This window comes from Chrysemys picta, chromosome 1, assembly GCF_011386835.1.
Source record: "Chrysemys picta bellii isolate R12L10 chromosome 1, ASM1138683v2, whole genome shotgun sequence".
Taxonomy (NCBI): domain Eukaryota; kingdom Metazoa; phylum Chordata; order Testudines; family Emydidae; genus Chrysemys; species Chrysemys picta.
Window position 1 is genome coordinate 17911101 of NC_088791.1, and position 19754 is coordinate 17930854.

At 39.4% G+C, this 19754-nt stretch overlaps 1 protein-coding gene across 2 annotated transcripts; it reads left to right on the forward strand.

Annotated features, from left to right (window-relative positions):
- The first annotated feature begins 6 nt into the window (after positions 1 to 6).
- Positions 7 to 17886, forward strand: HSPA14 (heat shock protein family A (Hsp70) member 14). Of its 2 annotated transcripts, XM_008171905.4 has the most exons (14): positions 7 to 371; positions 2031 to 2111; positions 2194 to 2276; positions 3731 to 3779; positions 4838 to 4931; positions 5041 to 5131; positions 7108 to 7212; positions 8105 to 8266; positions 9519 to 9674; positions 11504 to 11606; positions 13626 to 13841; positions 14393 to 14566; positions 16940 to 17010; positions 17356 to 17886. In XM_008171905.4, the coding sequence occupies exons 1-14, from the start codon at positions 315 to 317 to the stop codon at positions 17432 to 17434; spliced, it is 1521 nt and encodes a 506-aa protein (XP_008170127.2). In that variant the 5' UTR covers positions 7 to 314; the 3' UTR covers positions 17435 to 17886. The 2 variants fall into 2 exon arrangements, with proteins under 2 accessions (XP_008170127.2, XP_042715373.2); XM_042859439.2 differs by lacking the exon at positions 16940 to 17010 and having other exon boundaries at positions 122 to 371.
- The last annotated feature ends 1868 nt before the right edge of the window (positions 17887 to 19754 follow it).

Below are 19754 nucleotides of genomic sequence, written 5' to 3' on the forward strand. Positions count from 1 at the left end.
CGGCCGAATGACCCCGCCCCCTTCCCTCCTCCCGGGCGGGGCTGCCAGGAGGAAAAAAGTGCTTGGGTTGCTATGCTCGGTGACGACGAACACCGCTCGATTTTTCATTGGCGGTTAGCCGCCTGGTCTGGCCCCGGAAGCACGAGGGAGAAATCTGACCCTGTCTCTGCGATTGGTCCTAACGGTAGCTTCGCTGGGGAGCAGATGCGGAATGTGATTGGCCGGTCGGGCGAGCGGCCCTGCAGGATTGGCGCGGGCGGCGTCGCGGTGCATTGTGGGAGGGGAACGCTGCGGCGGCGTGGAGAGAGGGGCTCATGGCGGCCATCGGGGTCCATTTGGGTTGCACCTGCGCCTGTGTGGCCGTGTATAAGGTGGGCCGCGTTGGGGGTGCGGTGAGGGGTTAGCGGGGCCCTCTTCCGGGTCAGCCGCTTGGGGGTGGGACGGCGGAGCCATCTCTGGTGCTGCTGTGGGGGGCGCCAGGGCCACTGTTGACAGGATCCCTGTGGCCAGGGTGCGTGTGTGGCACAGTCAGGGCCACGGGCTGTTACGGGCCGGGATGACTCTAACCCCTGGACGTGACGGATTCTCCCTCCCTTGGTGTCCTCAAGACGATGCTTTTCTGGTGTCAGTCAGTTGCTGTTAGCAGCAGAGCTGTTCAGCGGGAGCATTTAACTGTTAACACTCAAGAGAGATCTTGGAGTCATTGTGGATAGGTGTCTGAAAATATCCACTCAATGTGCACGCCAAAAAAAAAAAAAAAAGGCAAACAGAATGTTGGGACTCATTAAGAGAGGGATAGATAATAAGACAGAAAATATCATATTGCCTCTATAAAAATCCATGGTATGCCCACATCTTAAATACTGCGGGCAGAGGTGGTTGCCCCATCTAAAAAATGATATGTTGCAGGGATTGGCAACCTTTGGCACACGGCCCGCCAGGGTAAGCACCTTGGTGGGCCGAGCCGGTTTGTTTACCTGCCGCGTCCACAGGTTCGGCTGATTGAGGGTCCCACTGGCCGCAGTTCGCTGTCCCAGGCCAATGGGGGCTCTGGGAAGCGGCGCGGGCCGAGGGTTGTGTTGGCCACCGCTTCCCGCTGCCCCCATTGGCCTGGAGTGGCGTACGGCGGCCAGTGGGAGCTGCAATCGGCCGAACCTGTGGACGCGGCAGGTAAACAAACCAGCCCGGCCCGCCAGGGTGCTTACCCTGGCCGGCCGCGTGCTAAAGGTTGCCGATCCCTGAAATATTGGAATTAGAAAAGGTTCAGAAAGGGGTAACAAAAATGATTAGGCATATGGAATGGCTGCCATGTGAGGAGAGATTAATAAGACTGGAACTTCTCAGCTTAGAACAGATGACTGGGGAGGGGATATGATTGAGGTCTATGTAATCATGACTGGTGTGGAGAAAGTAAATAAGCAAGTGTTATTTACTCCTCATAACACAAGAACTAGAGGTCACCAAATGAAATTAATAGGCAGCAGGTTTAAAACAAACAAAAGGAAGTATTTTTTTTCACACAACACACAGTCAGTCTGTGGAACTCTTTGCCAGAGGATATTGTGAAGACCAAGACTATAACAGGGTTCAAAAAAGAACTTGATAAGTTCATGGAGGATAGGTCCATCAATGGCTATTAGCCAGGATGGGCAGGGATAGTGTCCCTTAGCCTCTGTTTGCCAGAAGCTGGGAATGGGCGACAGGGGATGGATCACTTGATTACCTGTTCTGTTCATTCCCTCTGGGGCACCTGGCATTGGCCACTGTCGGAAGACAGAATACTGGGCTAGATGGACCTTTGGTCTGACCCACTATGGCTGTTCTTATGTTCCCAGTAGAGGATCTCGCTCTGCAGGATGGAATGATGAAATACTAAACTCACTCATAGAGCACAGGTTTTTAATTGGCATCATTGGCTGTGTTTGGTAATAAATGTTGATGCTACATATTTCATTGCTAAGGTAGGAAGGTATGTTAATATTTCACTGAATGACTTCTCTCTACCTTTGGATGGTATATTTTGTTTTTAGGATGGCCGTGCAGATGTGGTTGCCAATGATGCAGGTGATAGAGTCACGCCAGCTGTTGTTGCATACTCAAAAAACGAAGAGGTAATTTTTCTTTTCGCTGTAGCAGTTTTCGGCAGAGAGAAATGTCCATTTTTCATTTTATAATTTCTTTTCCATTTTGCAGGTTGTTGGTTTGGCAGCAAAACAAAATAGAGTAAGAAATATTGCAAATACAGTAGTGAAAGTAAAGCAGATTCTTGGGAGAAGGTAAGTGAATAGATAGGAAAGAAAATATTTTATTTGAGGAGTGTGTGTGTGTATATTACAAATTGGGGATGTAAATAGCAAATGTTTATTTAACTCATATCTGTACACCAGTCTTCTCACTAAAGCTGGTCTGCTAATAATATAAGATCTAAAGGTTAATCAATTTAATAATCTGGCTTTGATAAGAGAGGTCACTAGATCCCCAAAATTGTCTCTGGTAGTTTTCTTTCTTTAATGAACTGTGGAATAAGAAGTTAGAGACTTTGAATATTCTTTACCTGCATTTGTTTGTAGAATCAAACTGGAATAAGACTTTGCCCATAGGTAATCCTCACACTTCGTAACTTGCCCAAAATAATGGTGTGTTTGGCCTACTTGTCAACTGTAGTGAGGGCTCTTATTACCAAGACTTCTTTATTTGTATGCAGAAAACGTTACAAAGGTTAAAATATGCTGTAGTGCATTTACTGAATTATTACCTTGAATTTAAAGTAAACTACAAGTAAATCCACAAATTAACAAAGAATATCTTGTGAACTACAGTGAACACAAGAATCATCATCATTGCAAATTATCAAGGTTCTACTTTATTTGGTTTTAGTCCTGCCTAATAAAATACTCAACCTTGTAATTAGAGAGGTGACAAGTCAACAAGAAAGATTTGTAACAGATTAAAAACAAATTAAAATTCTTTATGGCAGGTTGAATGAGAGAATATACCTGTGTATAGTCTGATTTTTATTTTAGTTAAACTTTCACTCATCTTTTAGAATAAGTTAATCAGTTTGTAACTGCTATGATTATTTACAATTGATATAACAAAAACGATATTGAAATATGGTCCTGAAATAAAAATCACGTTGAATGCAGAAGATATTGTTAATTGTTTAGATTGTATTTTTTATCCATGAGGCTAGCATTAAGTAAATAAGAAGTGACAAATATTTTTCCAGGGTGCACTTTCTTTTCTTTTTTTAAAATGTAATTTTAAAAATTACTTTGTCTGCGCTCCGCACCTTTTAGCGACACAGCTGTGCCACTATAGCGGTGCCGCTAAAAGGTGTGTAATGTAGCCGAGCAAAGCGCTCCTGACGACAAAGCACTGTTCACACCGGCGCTTTTTGTCGATAAAACTTTTGTTGTTCAGGGGTGTTGTGTGTTGGTTTATTTTTTTAAACACCCCTGAATGACAAAAGTTTTGCCGACAAAGTTCCAGTGTAGATAAAGTTTTAGAAAAGTTGTCCCTTTCCCTTGGGTTTTTCCATGACAAGGGTGGAGCCCCAGACCTGCTGTTTATTAATAGTAATTGCCACAGGAGTTTTGACTAAAATAAATAAAATACAAGTGGATCACATAGACTGAGTGTCATAAGTTGAAAAAATAAACAACTAGATAGGCGGAACTACACATCCAATGCCACCTGCAAAACTATCACTCTTAATTTGTTTTGACAGCTCTGGTGACCCACAAGCTGAGAAATATATTGCAGAAAGCAAATGTTCAGTAAGTATGATCCAGTTTCTTTTTTTCTCCCTAGAGCTGAAAAAATCTGCATTGGTTCCATCATTTATTTTAGTATCGTAGACACCTCATTACAGTGTCTTAGTGATCAGACCCATATGGCACAACCTGAAGCTCTACAGGACACCATGTGTGATAGAAGCTTCTTTTTTAACGAGAGAGGTTTTGCTATATTCTGCTTCAAACCCTCTATTTGTCTCTCTCTTGTGAAGTTAGAGCCATCCATTATATGTGGGTTCTCCCTTTGGTAATATGTCTGAAGGAGAACTTCAGAGAGGGTGATTCTTTAATGCCGTCAAAGAGAATAGTAACTAGCTTTTAACAACATTATAAATAAATACAGAAAACGCTCAGCATAGGAAGCATGAAATTAAAAATGTTTATTACACAAGCAACCACATTACTGAATTTTAAGACCACATTATCCTTGCAACTGGAAAGCTTTGTTGCAAAGAAAGATTAAAAAAAACTTTATTAAATCAAGATACAGGCCTGATCTCTCTCTCAGGAGCTCACGGGCATGGGGGAGCCTGAGTAACAGATCAATGATTGACTGTCCTGTATCCAGCCCTTGCCTCACCTCCTTCCTCCCAAAGGAGTGACAGCCGGGTTGTGTTAATCCTTGACCACCCATCTTGATAAATTCATGTAAATTGGGGCAAAAGCTAGATAATAGGGTCTCGAAGTCCTCCCTGTGTGCCTGGGAGAAATTATCTTAGGCAAACCTTCCCCAACATTTCCATGATGTTTGAGGTCCAAATCCTTAAGGGTTTTTGCCCTTGTGTTTAAATGTTATGTGCCATGGGCCTGGCTCCGTGATTCAGGCCTGGATAATGTAAGACATCTTTATGAGCCCCTCCTTGGTCAAATCTGTTGGGGAGCCTTCATACCATTTGAGCCAAATAAAAACATGAAAATGTTTCCCTGGTCTAGTTTTCTTTTCTGGGAATGGAAACCAAATTAGACATAAACATTAATTTTCATTACAAACAAAATGAGTCTTACCATGTCACATGCACATATGTTGGCTTTATTCCTAGGTCACTGAGAAGAATGGAAAACTCCAGTATGAAATAGATAACAAACTTGTTTGCCCAGAAGAAGTTGCAAAACTCATATTCAGTAAAATGAAAGGTAAATAGGGAGTAAAACTTTAAAAGTTATCAATACCTTAGCTATATTAAGGCACTTTTTAAAAATAGTAATGTTTTAATCAACATGTTCTGCTTCTGTTTGTAAACAGAAACTGCTCAGTCTGCTTTGGGTTCCGATGTCAATGATGTGGTTATTACTGTACCATTTGAGTTTGGAGAGAACCAGAAAAATGCCCTTGGGTAAGAAGAATGACTTCTCTTTTCACTTAGATGCAGGGGGATTGCTGATGGGTAGGGCCCTACCAAATTCATGGTCCATTTTGGTCAATGTTATGGTCCTAGGATTTTAAAAATCGTAAATGTCGTGATTTCAGTTATTTAAATCTGAAATTTCACAGTGTTGTATTTGTAGGGATCCTGACCCAAAAGGGAGTTGGAGGAGCGGGGGGTATCATAAGGTTCACACACACAAGCAGTGGTGAGCTGGAGCCGGTTCGCGCAAACCGGTTGTTAATTTTGAAGCAGTTTTAGAACTGGTTGTTAAAAAGTGTTATGAAAACAAATGTTATAAAATGATCTTAAAACCGAATAATCTTAACCTTATAAAACGGTGTACAAAATAAACTTCAAGTGCAAATAGATGCGAAATTCTAACCGTTAAAGAGCCGTTTCTACGACAGGTCAAGAATTATGTTGCTGTGCACGTCTAATGTCATCGCAGGCTGCAACTCGGTTGCATCCAAGTCCGTCCTGATGCGAGACAAACGTCTAGTTTATTATTTTATTAACAAGGGTCGCACTTGCCTAGTTTGTGCACTTGCTCAACTGTTTTCTGTACAATTCAATACAACCAGTGAGTCATAGTCGGTCTGTTTTTCTAGTGATATTTCAGTGTGTAATACTAACTGGACTGTTATTCAGAGATTAAAGTTTTCTATTCAATATTATTTACTCTTCATAATGAAACGCCAGAAAAGCATTAGTGATTGGTTTTCCAATAAAATGACAAAATCATTAGTCAGTAGTTCTAGTAGTGAAAATAATGATTTAAATACTGAAAATGCCGATGACAGTCATTTTGGTGATGAAAATATCTTCCCCGCCCTCCTCAGGTTTTATCCCCTGGTGACTGTTGTGTTCCACTTGAAATGCAAATGACTTCGGTGCTGTTCCTCCTTTAGGTTTTTACATCACAAATCTGAGCATGACAATTGGCACCAAATAGCACCTTTTATGGGCGATTTTACCAGGGAGGTTAGATGCTGTATGAGCATGGAGACTGAACTCTTATCCCGCCATGCTAGGTTTGAGGCATGCTGGCAGAACAACACAGGGCCACTTGCTGTACCACTGTTTATTTTTGTAGGGATTCTCTCTCCAGGGCTGTCACTCCTTTTTATATTACACAAGCATAAGTCATTTAAAAAAAACAAAGTATTTTACTATTATAAGTCGAAATGCTCCAGCTTTTAGATTTAAAAAAAAAATCAAATGCCAGATGTCTATTAAAAATCCCTTTGGACAGTAAGCATTGTGAGTCTTAAACCAGTGAATGGTATTTAAGAGTCATTGAGCAAAGCGCTTCTGAGGTTTTTGTGTTACTCAGAACATTTCATACTCGCCAGTTAATCTGAGAAAGGTAAAATTAGTTCAATGGCTATTACAAGATGCATATTGGAGTGAGTCAAAATGACTTCTGTTTCAAGCATAAAGGTACTAGACTTTTACCTGGAAGAGATGAATTGTAGGCAGTTTGAGACATTGAATTTTCAAGAGGTGGATTTTTTTTTTTTTTTTTTTTTTTTTTTTTTTAAAGCAATCAAGGTGATTTGGATCAGATATAAAACCAAACTTTCCTGCTATATCAGTGCTGAGAACAATTTAGGGGGATTTTTTCTGGAATGTGATCAGTTAGATTTTGTTCTGAAAGTCAAATAAAACACAGCCAATTTCACTTTGTTATATTTTGTCAGAGACTCTAATGCATTACAAAACATTTTTCCTTGACACTTCATATATACAATTAAGCCAGTAACAATTTGCATTATAGACAGGACTTTTAATAGTGTTCCTTCACTAGGCCAAAACCTTGAAAATATCATATAATATCCAGGTAACATGGCTCTGTGGTCTATGTGCATTGATGAGGCCTCAGTAATATGTACCATTACGGTAAGTGAAATGCAGACCTTTAGCTGTGGTGTGTCTTATCACAGGCAAGCAGCTGGAGCAGCTGGATTTAATGTTCTGAGATTAATTCATGAGCCATCTGCAGCTCTCTTGGCATATGGAATTGGACAAGATTCACCCACTGGGAAAAGGTAAAATGCTTTTATCTTATTTTTGTGTGTGCTTTTTAAAATAGATTTAAGTGTGGTTGCTTGGAAACTGGAGGTTTGATAAACAATAGTGGTGTGTGATTATTAAGGCTTTATTATGGCTATAAAAATGGGGCGACATCATTGTATTGACATAACAATAAATGCAAAAATCATAACTTTGCTAGGAAATGCCCAGGGTACACAATATTATAGTTAACATTAAAGTTTGTCATTGGAAATTTGAAAAGTTCTATAGCCTTCATTTTCAATCCAGATTTGTTTTTAAATAACCATAATTAAAAACCCATACTGTGCTACACTGGATATGGAGAAAAATATGTACAAAAATTAAGTCTTGCTCAGTAGTGAGCTGTGATTGGATTGATAAAAGACCATGATTACATAACTTGAAAATAAAAACCAAAATGTAAGTCCATTTGTTATGGAAGTCATGGCAATAGTAAACATATTACTGTTTTATTCAAGTTTTAAGTGAATATATGTAACTTCTATTACCTGAGTGTTCAGGTGCTGTACAAAATTAAAAAGTTGAGATCTGCCTAGGCGTCCATTTTCTATCCTGCTGTAAGTATAACTTGGGCTCGTAAAAGCAAGTAAATGTTAGTTCCCAGTTATGCTCTGTTTAGTCATAGGCGGCTTGCTATTGTAAGTGTGTTATCAACTATTCTGTTTCTTGGAGGAATACTGTAAAATAATAGCCATAGATATGATAGATGTATGTATTTCAGAACTTCCAATCAAATGTTATTGACAAACAATTTAAAAAACTTAATTTATATTGTGTGTATGTTTAGTTAGAAAAAATGAGTATGAGGAAATGTATATATTTTACTGATCTAGTTTTCAGGTTTTGTTTTTTTTTACCTGGCAGCAATGTGTTGGTTTTTAAGCTTGGAGGAACATCGCTCTCTGTGACAGTTATAGAAGTAAATAGTGGAATATATCGTGTTCTTGCCACAAACACAGATGATAGTATAGGTGGTGTCTGTTTCACAGAAGCCTTAGCACAACATTTAGCTTCTGAATTTCAGAGGTAAGTGGTGAATATTTTACAGCTACAGAAAAACATACATTGCTATTAATGTTAGGACTATCTTTTTTTTCTAAATTGTCTGCAATGCCCCGTTGTTGAAATAAGCTGTGTTGGAAGGGATGTTGCTCATTACTCTGAGACAATACTGAATCAGTGGGCACCATGCTTCTGGATGTGCCATCTTCTACATAAGATGTAAAACCAATGTTCTCACCAATTATGGTCTTCCGGGTTGTAAATTAAGCTCTTCAGGGCAGGGACTGTCATTTGCTGTTTGTGAGGTGCCTTGCATGGTAGGAACCTCTACCTGGTTGAAGGTTCTAGGTCAGTGGTTCTCAAACTTTTGTACTGATGACTCCTTTCACATAGCAAGCCTCTTAAGTGAGACACCCCCTTATAATTTAAAAACACTTTAAAATATATTTAACACTGTTATAAATGCTGGAGGCAAAGCGGGGTTTGGGATGGGGGCTCACAGCTCACGATGCCGCCCCCCCCCCATGTAATAACCTTGCGATCCCCCTGAGGGGTCCCGACGCCCAGTTTGAGAACCCCTGTTCTAGGTGCTACGACCATATAAATATTGACTAATAATCCCATGCACTTCAGCAAAAGTAAAAGAGGGTGAATTCTAAGTTTCAGATGGATAACCTTCATTTTCGGAGTCAAACGGTTGTGCAGTGTTGCTGTAAGCTTTTTTTTTTTTTTTTTTTTTTTTAAGCTGTCTCATTCCAGCTCTGGGCTGTTGGAGTGTTTCGTTTTGGTTTTAAATAATGGCAGCTTTTATTAAGAAGTTGGTGAAGCAATTGCTATATATATTGTTCCTAATCACTTAGTCAAGTTTATAGAATGCTTTGAGATCTTTGGGATGAGGTTATCACAACTTCTGTTTCTTGAAACAACCCTGATGATTGAACTTTAAATTGATTAGCTTCAGGCATCTTCTTCCCATATTGCATTCATTTAGGTTAGGAGATTGTTCTGAGGAGAGACTGATGAAATCTCTACTTGTTAAAACACTAATTCCTGGCTTTCCCCAAATAGCAGTGTAGAATGTGTTCTTTGCTTGAATTTGAAGCAGACATTTTGCTTTGTACATTTTGAATGTCATTAAGTGTGGCATTACAAGAATAATTTACTGAAGAATGGGAAAAGGAGCCACTTTAATACTAACTTCTTGAAAGCATTAATGTCTAACGTATTATGTCTAAAACAGTTTCTCAGTCATCGTAAACACTTCTTTTTAATACAGATCTTATAAACATGATATAAGAGGAAATTCCAGAGCTATGATGAAGCTAATGAACAGCGCTGATGTTGCAAAGCACTCTTTGTCAACCTTGGGAAGTTCAAACTGTTTTGTAGATTCCTTATATGATGGTCTGGATTTTGATTGTAATGTATCCAGGTAAGGGTGATCCTTTTGAAATTACTTTTGATATTTTTATTAGGATTGATTTCTAGGATTATATTTCAATTTTGATTTTGTTTTTTGGGTGTGTGTGGGAAAATTGAATTTCGGCGGCGGGGGAGTACTGAAAATGAAAACGGGATTTTTGATCGCTCATTCCTGCAATATCTAGAAGTCTCTGCTTATGTGAATAGTTCCGTTGGCTTTAGTGTCAGATGAGTAAAGGCTGCAAGAATTGGGCTCTGAGTACTAAGGAAGGCTTCTAGCATTGCACTGCAGGTTCTGACTGTTGACTTTTGAAAAGATCCCCCCAGAATTTAGGCATACGTTTGGGAGCAGAATTTCACCTTTATTCCTTATGCACTATTTTCCAGACTTTTACTTGAAGGATGACTAGCCCTAATCTAGCATAATGACATAACATCTAACTTTATTGAAGACGGGGCTTGAAAACCTTACCAGAGACCTACTGGCCAGAGCTAGATATCAAAGAAAAGTGTATAGGAGCCCTGATTAGTGAGAGGTGTAGGGAGCTGGGATTTGTACCAGATGTTCTGTTCCAAGACCATGCACAGAATAAATTCTATTCTTTTTGCTGAGATGGGCAGAAACTTTCTCTCCCTTCACCCCTCCTCAGTTTTCTGATGTGAGAATGGATTGTTTATACTACTCTACTCCTCCCCTGGAGGCTTGTGGCTTTTTTTTGTTTGTTTGTTTGGTTTTTTGTTTGGTTTTTTTTTTGGAGACGGATTGTCCTCCCCTGTGAATTCTGCTACTGCTCATTGCTTTCCCAGTTGGCAGTAGAAACAGAATAAAATAGGATGCTTGACAGTTTCTTAACTGAATAGCAGCAGTTCCATTTTGCTGCTGCAGCCTGGTGTGTGTATGTGTGTGTGTGTGTGTTGTTTTTTGGTTTTTTTTATTTGTTTTTACACACCCACCCACCACCGCAGAGACAAAGGAGCAGTCTATCTGCAGATCTAAGAAACCACAGTTTGGATTGCTCTATGTCAGCATTATGGACTAATATTTTGTTTTAATGAAAGTGATTCATTGTATACCTTTCAACCACATAAAACTTCCCCAGTCACCTTTGATGAGCAGTATTCTCAAGCCCTGATTAAAGGTAGTAAAACATATTGGGGTCCACAGTCTACTTGCTTGTGAACATAAAGCGAGAAGTTGACAGTTCATTCTTAAGAACTCTTCTTTCTTTTATCTGCAGAGGTGAAACAATGCGTTTTACTGTTTCAGTGCGTCATCAGATTAAAAATCAAAATTAGATTAAATTTTTCCACTTTGTCTCACCACCTTGTTGCACCCCACAACTTGCATATGGAAACTGTTTTCTGTGGACCATCTGTGGTACGTCTATATAGGAGGAAAAACTGGCTCTGTAATTCTCTACTGGTGTACTGCCACTGATGGAGTTTATAGCATGCAGGCACTTTCTCCATCACATTATCTCATTAGGATTAATGTGTATTGGTGAAACTTTGAGTGGGACATCATCATGTGTGTTTTTTTGTTTGTTTTTGTTTTGTATGTCTAAACTGCTGCATTTTTTCGGCTGTTCTTCACAAAAAAACAAAATCAAAATTGAATCCACCGCTTTCTTGGTATATTTGTGAAGCCATAATATGTCTGAGACTCTTTCACACCAGTACATTGCTCCTGCTGTAACTTAATCCTACCAGTTCATGGCTATGGAAACAGAGTATGCCGTGGAAAATATCTTTCTCTTCCATTTTAATTGCTGATTCTTCCAACAGGTGGGAGATTGTATTTGTTGTTTACTTAGCATTTTCTCTCTGTTTGTTAAACAGGGCCAGATTTGAACTGATTTGTTCTCCACTTTTTAATAAATGTGTAGAAGCAATTAAAAAACTCTTGCAACAAGTTGGATTTACAGCAGATGACATTAACAAGGTAACAATTAATCTTTATTCTCGGGATGCTTATGAACTCATTTGGAAGAACACCTGGAGAATATATTAACAAGGAATTAGCCAATAGCTGTTAATTTCTGGAGCTCAAAGTATATCATTGTATGTGAAGCATTTTCTGGCTGCTAAATGTCATGATAGTTAAAGGTACAATTTACCCTCTGCGTGTGTGTAGCTCTTATTACTGCTGAGGGGTGTTGTGTTCCCACATTAAGGGAAGAACATATCACACACAAGACTTTGGGTTTATAAAAATTAAAGGATGACTAAAGCCTTATGGTTTAACTGCTCTTTTCATCTATGTAGCACATTGATAACAAATCCTTGATCAATTCAAGGAAACTAAAATCAGTTATGATTATTTTTAATGTTGTGTTTTATATGCCTACGCTGGGATAGGTACTGTACTAACCTTATCTAAAATGTTGTCTGTCAAAAATCTTGGAGATTTATTATAACTAATGATTTCATAGGTTTAGTTTAGGTTTTTAAACATTCTTAAAACTTAAACCATGTACATCATGTAACTGAGGGCTAAGGGACTGTTCCAACACCCACTGGAGTCTGTGGAATTTTACATTTGTCTTCATCAGGAATTGGATTGTGCTCTAAATGTGTGAGAGGGGCTTTTTCGCATGTCTTTAAAGGAACTCCTGAGTTCTAGTTCATCCCTGAAATGTACTTTTTTGATTGAGTAAATCACTTAACCTCTGCCTCACTAGCCCATTAAATTAGGTTGATACACCTCTACCCCGATATAACGCTGTTCTCGGGAGCCAAAAAATCTTACTGTGTTATAGGTGAAACCACGTTCTATCGAACATGCTTTGATCCACCGGAGTGTGCAGCCCTGCCCCCCGGAGTGCTGCTTTACCGCGTTATATCCAAATTCATGTTCTATCGGGGTAGAAGTGTATTTACCCAAATCACAAAGGTATGAGCTGTTTAGCTAGAGTTTAAGGTACTTTTAAGATGGAGAGGTATGTAAAGTACAAAGTAACTATGTAGTAGTAGTCAATTTTTTTTATTTTAGATTTGCACATTTATATTGTAACTCTGCTTGTAGAACCCAAGATAAATTACAGTAATATTGCAGAATAGTCGAGGCCAATAAGTCTTTCTTTCAGTTATTCAGCACAAAGGATACTACTACATGCCACTGGGATTTCCATAGTCAGTGTTGCACATGTGACATCTGTTTAGTTTCAGTGATAGGATAGAGAAGGGATGGCATCTAAGATATTAAGTTCTGCAATAACTAACAGATCCTCTTAGCACAGTGAGAACTGATCCTTTAATGGGAACTGCAGGCAAAAGAACACATCAAGGTATCCCACAGGGGTTTGAAAGCTGTGACAAGCTCACTTAAAATGGTGCCTACAAGTCTGAACTGAGCATAGGGTGTTTAAAAGAAATTTCTAACAAAAGGAAATGGTGAGAAGAGGAGTCAACACAAAACACAGTGAAAATTGTAACATTAAATTTTTAAAAAGGAAACTAAATTCAGTGAATACAAGTGGAATGTTAAGTGAAGTGTCTTTTAAAAGTGAACATTTTTGATAAATGTTCTGCTTTTGGCTTGCAATAAACTCCTGAGCTCTGTTTATGTAAATAGTTGGCTGTCATGATTTTTTGCTTCATTTCCAGGTCAGGTTGGCCTCAGCTAAGACACTATTGTTATATTGGGGGGCAGGGGATTTAAAGGGTTCTTTAACAAAGTTTTTTTTTTCTTTATGGAATGGTGTTTTTTAGCTAGCTGACTGATATAAGGATGCCTTCTCCAGAAATGATTTCATGCTAGCATTTGTCTTAGACAGCTTGCAAAGGGTCCAGAGTTCAGGCAAAAATAATGTGTTTTTAATTGTAGCATTTCTGTGTGTTTTTATACAATGGGCCATAGAGCATTAAACATTATAGAGCAATTTAACCTTCCACAGTGTAGCTGTATGTTCACTTACATTCTGTAAAAGTTCTGAAGTCACTAAGGAATAATATTTTCTAGGTAGTTCTATGTGGTGGGTCTGCTCGAATCCCAAAGCTACAACAGCTGATTAAAGACCTTTTTCCAGCTGTGGAGTTGCTGAATTCTATCACACCAGATGAGGTCATTCCCATTGGGGCAGCCACAGAAGCAGGGATCTTAGTAGGGAAAGAGAACCTCTCATTAGAGGAGGAGGCACTATCTATTGAGTGTTCTGCCAAAGATATTCTAGTTAAGGTAAGTCTCAGTTTAATATTGAAACTTTTTTACTCCACTAATGCAAAAATGGATCAATGTTGGTAGTGACTCACTTGGAAATGTCATATTCATTGATTTACAGGGGTGGTAGTCTCCAATAACCATTCTAGCACTAGCAATTACATTGCAACTTCCTACTAAATAAATCAACATGTAGGGCCTGATCCATAGCCTATCAAAATCCATAGATATACTCCTATTGATTTCATTGGACTTTGGATCAAATCCTTCCTATGCTATAATAGCTGAATTTACCATTCCGTGTGCAGTATTTTTTATAGCTGCAATAGGAAATGCTGCAGACACTACCATGCTGCAGGATTGGCCTTTATTGTGAGTATTAATGCTCATTTATACTTTTAAGCAGTGACCACTGTATGTAGCCATCTGATAATTAAAAATCAGTTTTCACTGGCTTAACTACCGTTGAGTAGAGCTGAATAAAACTATAGACTAATGGCTTTAAATGTGAACCCCTTCTGTAAAGTTCAGAGATTAGATATGTCATGCAAACTTTTCTTGTTTGTTAGGGTGTAGATGAATCGGGGACTGACAAATTCACGGTGCTGTTTCCATCGGGAACTCCCTTGCCAGCACGAAGGCAGCACACGCTGCTTGCACCGGGAAATAATTCCTCTGTATGTCTTGAACTGTATGAGTCTCTAGGGAAAAGTCCTGCAAAAGAGGAAGGCAAATTTGCACAGGTGAGTACATACAAGAAGTTAATATAAACTTGTTGCTGTGAATTATTTGGAAATGCAGTGGGTGTACAAGAACAGACTTTTTGTTGGGAGGAGTGGTAGTCCCTACACCAGTCTCACTAGAAATTGCCTTTAAATCATTCCCATAAACAGATCATACTGAGTTTCCAAGCAAAATATTTTTTTTAAAAGGAATTCTACCTTTACCTAGCATCTTTATCATGCTGAAGAATCCTGCAAGTGCTTTGTAAGCTGTGTATATATGAGCACTGCTGAAATGCAGCAAGCAACTAGCCCAGCAACTTACTTCACAATGGTAAATTAGGAGAGAGAACTTTTTTGGCCAGGAATGGTGGGATCTATTCAAGTCCACCTAGATTGTATAGGATCTTAGTTTCAAATACTGCTTTGAAAAACAAACACAGTACGCTACATGGTACTCAATACTTCTGATTTAGAGAAGTTAAAAATCAGTCAGGTGCATCTAATACTCCCTGGATGAGTAGTGGCAAGGATTCAATGTTAGCTTAGTGGATAGAGCACTTGGCTGTAAATCAACAGAATCCCTGAAGAAATGCCTCCTCCTAAAAGCACACTTTAGTTGGTCTGCAGTCTGCACAGTGCTGGTCACCCCTAGCTGGAGGTACTTTCATACCACTTAGTAGACAAAGGTTTGCTATAACTCGAGGTTTTGAGGATGGGAATGGGAGTATTCTGAAGTTCGCATAGTGAGTATTTTAGGACCTGATCAAAAGAGGTGGTGAGCATGCTCAACTGATACTGAAGTTAATGGGAGTTGAAGGTGCGCTGCCCCTTTCAGGATCAGACCTTGCATAGTCTTTCCCATTTCAAGGAGCTACCTCAACAAAGGGTAGAGCCCTTCCTGTATGGATCTCTCTTGCACATACACATGGATTTACTGTTTTGCAACCTACCTTGTATCTTAAATTACCAGTAATAAATTCTGAACAGAATAAATAATATTCAGCTTAATTACAGCATGTACAATTTTGATTATTTTTGGAAAATGCAGTACTTGTGATTCTGTCACCTCCATTTAGGAGAGTTAGAATCACAGAAATGTAGGATTGGAAGGGACCTCAGTAGGTCATCTAGTCCAGTCCCTTGTTTATCTAACCCAGGGGTCGGCAACCTTTCAGAAGTGGTGTGCCGAGTCTTCATTTATTAACTCTAATTTAAGGTTTCGCGTGCCAGTAATACATTTTAACGTTTTTAGAAGGTCTCTTTCTAGAAGTCTATAATATATAACTAAACTATTGTTGTATGTAAAGTAACTAAGGTTTTAAAAACATTTAAGAAGCTTCATTTAAAATTTAAATTAAAATGCAGAGGCCCCCCCAGACCAGTGGCCAAGACCTGGGCAATGTGAGTGCCACTGAAAATCAGCTCGCGTGCCGCCTTTGGCACGCGTGCCATAGGTTGCCTATACCTGATCTAACCTGTTCATAAAACCTCCGGTGACAGAGATTCTACAACCTCCCTAGGTAATATGTTCCAGTGCTTAAATGTCCTTAGTCAGGAAGTTTTTCTTAATGTGTAAGATAAATCTCTCTTGCTGCAAATTAAGTCCATTACTACTACTACTCCTTATCCAGAGAACAGAACAACAATTTATCACCATTTTCTTACCTACTTGAAGACTTATGCCCCCCTCTCCCCACCCTTAGTCTTCTCTTCTCCAGACTAAACAAATCCATTATTTTTTTTTCAAACTTTCCTTATAGGTCATGGGGTTTCCTTTGTTTTGTTTTTTTGAAAACTTCAAACAAACAAAACAGTCATTTTTATTGCTTTCCTCTGGACTTTGTCCACATCTTTCCTGAAGTGTGGTGCCCAGAACTGGACACAGTTCTCCAGGTGAGGCCTTATCAGTGCTGAGTAGAGTGGAAGAATTACTTCTCGTGTCTTGCATACAACACTCCTTCTTCTAATACAACACAGAATGATGTTCTCTTTTTTAGCAAAGGTATACATTGTTGATTCATCTTTGTGATCCACTGTAACCCCCAGATCCTTTTCTGCAGTACTCCTTCCTAGGCAGTCATTTCCCATTTTGTATTTGGGTAATTGATTATTCCTTCCTGAATATAGTATTTTGTATTTGTCTTTACTGAATTTTATCAGACTATTTTCCAATTTGTCAGCTGAGTTTAGGTTCTTGTTTTAAAATTCTAGACTTTCGAGAGACGGCAGCAGAATGGGCAGTGGCCTAGAAAGTTAGAGCAAGGGATTTCATTCCTAACGACTAATGTATTTCTGGAATTTGCACACTAGGTCTGTTCATGTGCTTAGCTTACTTTGTATCAATGCATATAATCAACTTTAGCCTTTGTGTTTTTTTAATTTTTTTAACAGATTGTACTCCAGGATTTAGATAAAAAGGAAGGCGGTCTTCATGACATATTAACTGTTCTCACTATGAAAAGGTACCAGAAATCCAAAATATTTCCTTGTCTGTGCGTTAACTCACTGAGTGCCTATGAAAACTACATTTGAGAGAAACAGACTTTTTTTCTGTTGCTGAACTTCATCTGAGAATTGATTATATTTTCTCTCTAAGAAAGAGCAGCAGTTAATTATTCATGGGGCTCTTGCAACAAGGGAATGAATTTGTGGGGAATCTTTGGTTTATCTTTTTCTGCCTTCCCCAAAAGCAATGTTAAAGTTGATTCTTGATATCCCTAAATAAAATTTTCATACATGCTATGTTGAGATATATTTTCAAGACTTCTGGTGTATAATATGTAAATATTTATTTCTCTCTTGCTTAGGGATGGATCCTTACATGTTACCTGCACAGATCAAGACACAGGAAAATGTGAAGTCATCACTGTTGAAGTGGCATCATAATTTCATTTGAAAGGAGACTTTTTTTGTTGGCTTGTTTCCCTCATGGTTGGGTGTGTGTTTGTTTTAAATATATTTAATGAGCCATTGCAGACTGGAATAAATTAGATAAAAGATTTGGTGCTGAAATGCTGTTATTTATTTTGAGACATAGACCCTTTTGGAACTGTTGATACATCAGTCATAAACAGCCAACCAGTGAACAAGCAAAAATCAGTCACCTGTTTGTAGATGGGTCTTTAAAGTTTTGTACCAAAACGTGAGTAATGAAACTGCTTCTAAAGACTGGCAAGGTGTGATCCCTTTTGGAGTGGGGAGTCCTGAGTGAAGGTTTCACTGTTCAAGCTAATGTCAAATGGCTTTGTGATCGCTACGTGGAAAACCTGTATGAGGGAAGACATTTGTGTGTATTTGTTTACTTACGGAATAGCAATAAAATATGGTTTTATATACAAGTTGATGCCCACTGTATTTAAAGGCATGGATGCAGACAGATTTCTCAAACCTAATACAGTAAATTCAGAGTACTGCTTGGTTTATGGTGGATAGAAACTTTGATGTGTTTTGCTGCTTAAAGAGTACAGAAGGTATAATAATTGAGTTACCCAGACAAGTGCAATTTTTACAGTACTTGGGATCCAAGTTTAGAGAGGCTGAGCACCAGCAATTTTCAATGATACCAGTTCACATTGATTTCAGATCAGTACCAATTCAATTCAAGAAGAAGAAATGTTAAATGTTTAAAGCAGGGGTCGGCAACCTTTCAGAAGTGGTGTGCCGAGTCTTCATTTATTCACTCTAATTTAAGGTTCCGCGTGCCAGTAATACATTTTAACGTTTTTAGAAGGTCTCTTTCTATAAGTCTATAATATATAACTAAACTATTGTTGTATGTAAAGTAAATAAGGTTTTTAAAATATTTAAGAAGCTTCATTTAAAATTAAATTAAAATGCAGAGCCCCCCCAGACCAGTGGCCAGGATCTGGACAGTGTGAGTGCCACTGAAAATCAGCTCGCGTGTCGCCTTCGGCACGCGTGCCATATATTGTCTGCCCCTGGTTTAAAGTTATAACCCTGATTGATGCAGTAGTACTTCACCTTGACAATAAAGGGCCACAAATAATAAGGATTGTAGAGGAAGGATGATCTAGTGCTTAAGGTGCTAGTATAAGACTTGAGACCCACACTCAATTCCCTGCTTTGTCACAGACTTCCCATCTGTCCATAGGTAAGTCACTGAAACTTACTGATGCGTTCCCATCTGTAAAACAGGGATAACTGTCACGGATACACAGGATCGGTGCTATGTCCACAGCTATGGAAGAGTCTCTAGGAGGAACCCCTTCAGTGTGCCAGATCCCCAAGGGATCTTACTCTTCCTCCAGGGTAGATCATGCTACATTACTGCCTCCTTGACTGACCCTCTGGGTATTTTGCATACCTCAAAACTTTTTCCTATAAACCTCAGGTGTCAATTCAAATGTAAGCAGTAGAGCCTTTTTTGAACTGTTCAGAGTCCCCAGTATCAACTCCTCTATCTGGCTGTATGCCTCTAAAGCTTTGGGATTGAGGGGGTGAGACAGTGGAGCTAGTCCACAGGGTCAACCAGATATAAATTTCAAGTCTTTTTAAAGCCTGTGAGGTAGGCATCTATATCCACCCCATTTCTTAAACTGGGGCAACAATTTGGTATCTAGGCTCCCTGCGGGAATTAGCATTGCAGGGTCTCTCTCCTCTTACCCCTCTATAGGTCCTGTTGCCCCTCTGCTACTCCATATTCAGTTCTTGCTTTCTCTGCTTCCCTTGGTGCTTTTGCTGATTCCCATGGTCAGGTTGTTCCTTCTCGGTCTGCTAGCTCCTTTGCTCTCAGCTTCAACTCCCACCACTTCAAATCTGTCAGTGGGAAACCTGGCTGTGAGGACACCCTGCTGGAAGGGGAAGCGGGTCTTGAGGATGCTATGCTGCTGCGTCTGTCACTCGGATCCTCTTGGAACCAAGGCTGACAGTGTACTTGTGGCATGAGGGTGGTGGTGCTGGGTTTGGTGGCTTACAAGCCAGGCTATTCCATTTGGGGAGTGTGAAGGTCAGGCCTCTGGTCTTAATTCTCATGCCCCAGTGAATCCAATTCACAGGGTGTACACAGAGCAGACGTAATCACTTTATCATCCCCAAAAGAGGTGGCTGGGAAAAGGGTCTGGGGTACCGGGACACAGATGCTGAGGTGATACTGGCAAGGCTCAAAGTGGTGGACCCAGATCAGTTTGTGCCCAATGAATAATTGTGAGGGGGAGGTTGGACCCTCAGTTAAGGTGCCTATAGTGAG

Coding starts and splice junctions, on each gene's coding strand:
- HSPA14 (XM_008171905.4), top strand. CDS start 315: ATGGCGGCCATCGGGGTCCATTTGGGTTGCACCTGCGCCTGTGTGGCC. Junction 2,112..2,193: donor CATACTCAAAAAACGAAGAG/GTAATTTTTCTT, acceptor TCCATTTTGCAG/GTTGTTGGTTTGGCAGCAAA. Junction 9,675..11,503: donor TTTGATTGTAATGTATCCAG/GTAAGGGTGATC, acceptor TTTGTTAAACAG/GGCCAGATTTGAACTGATTT.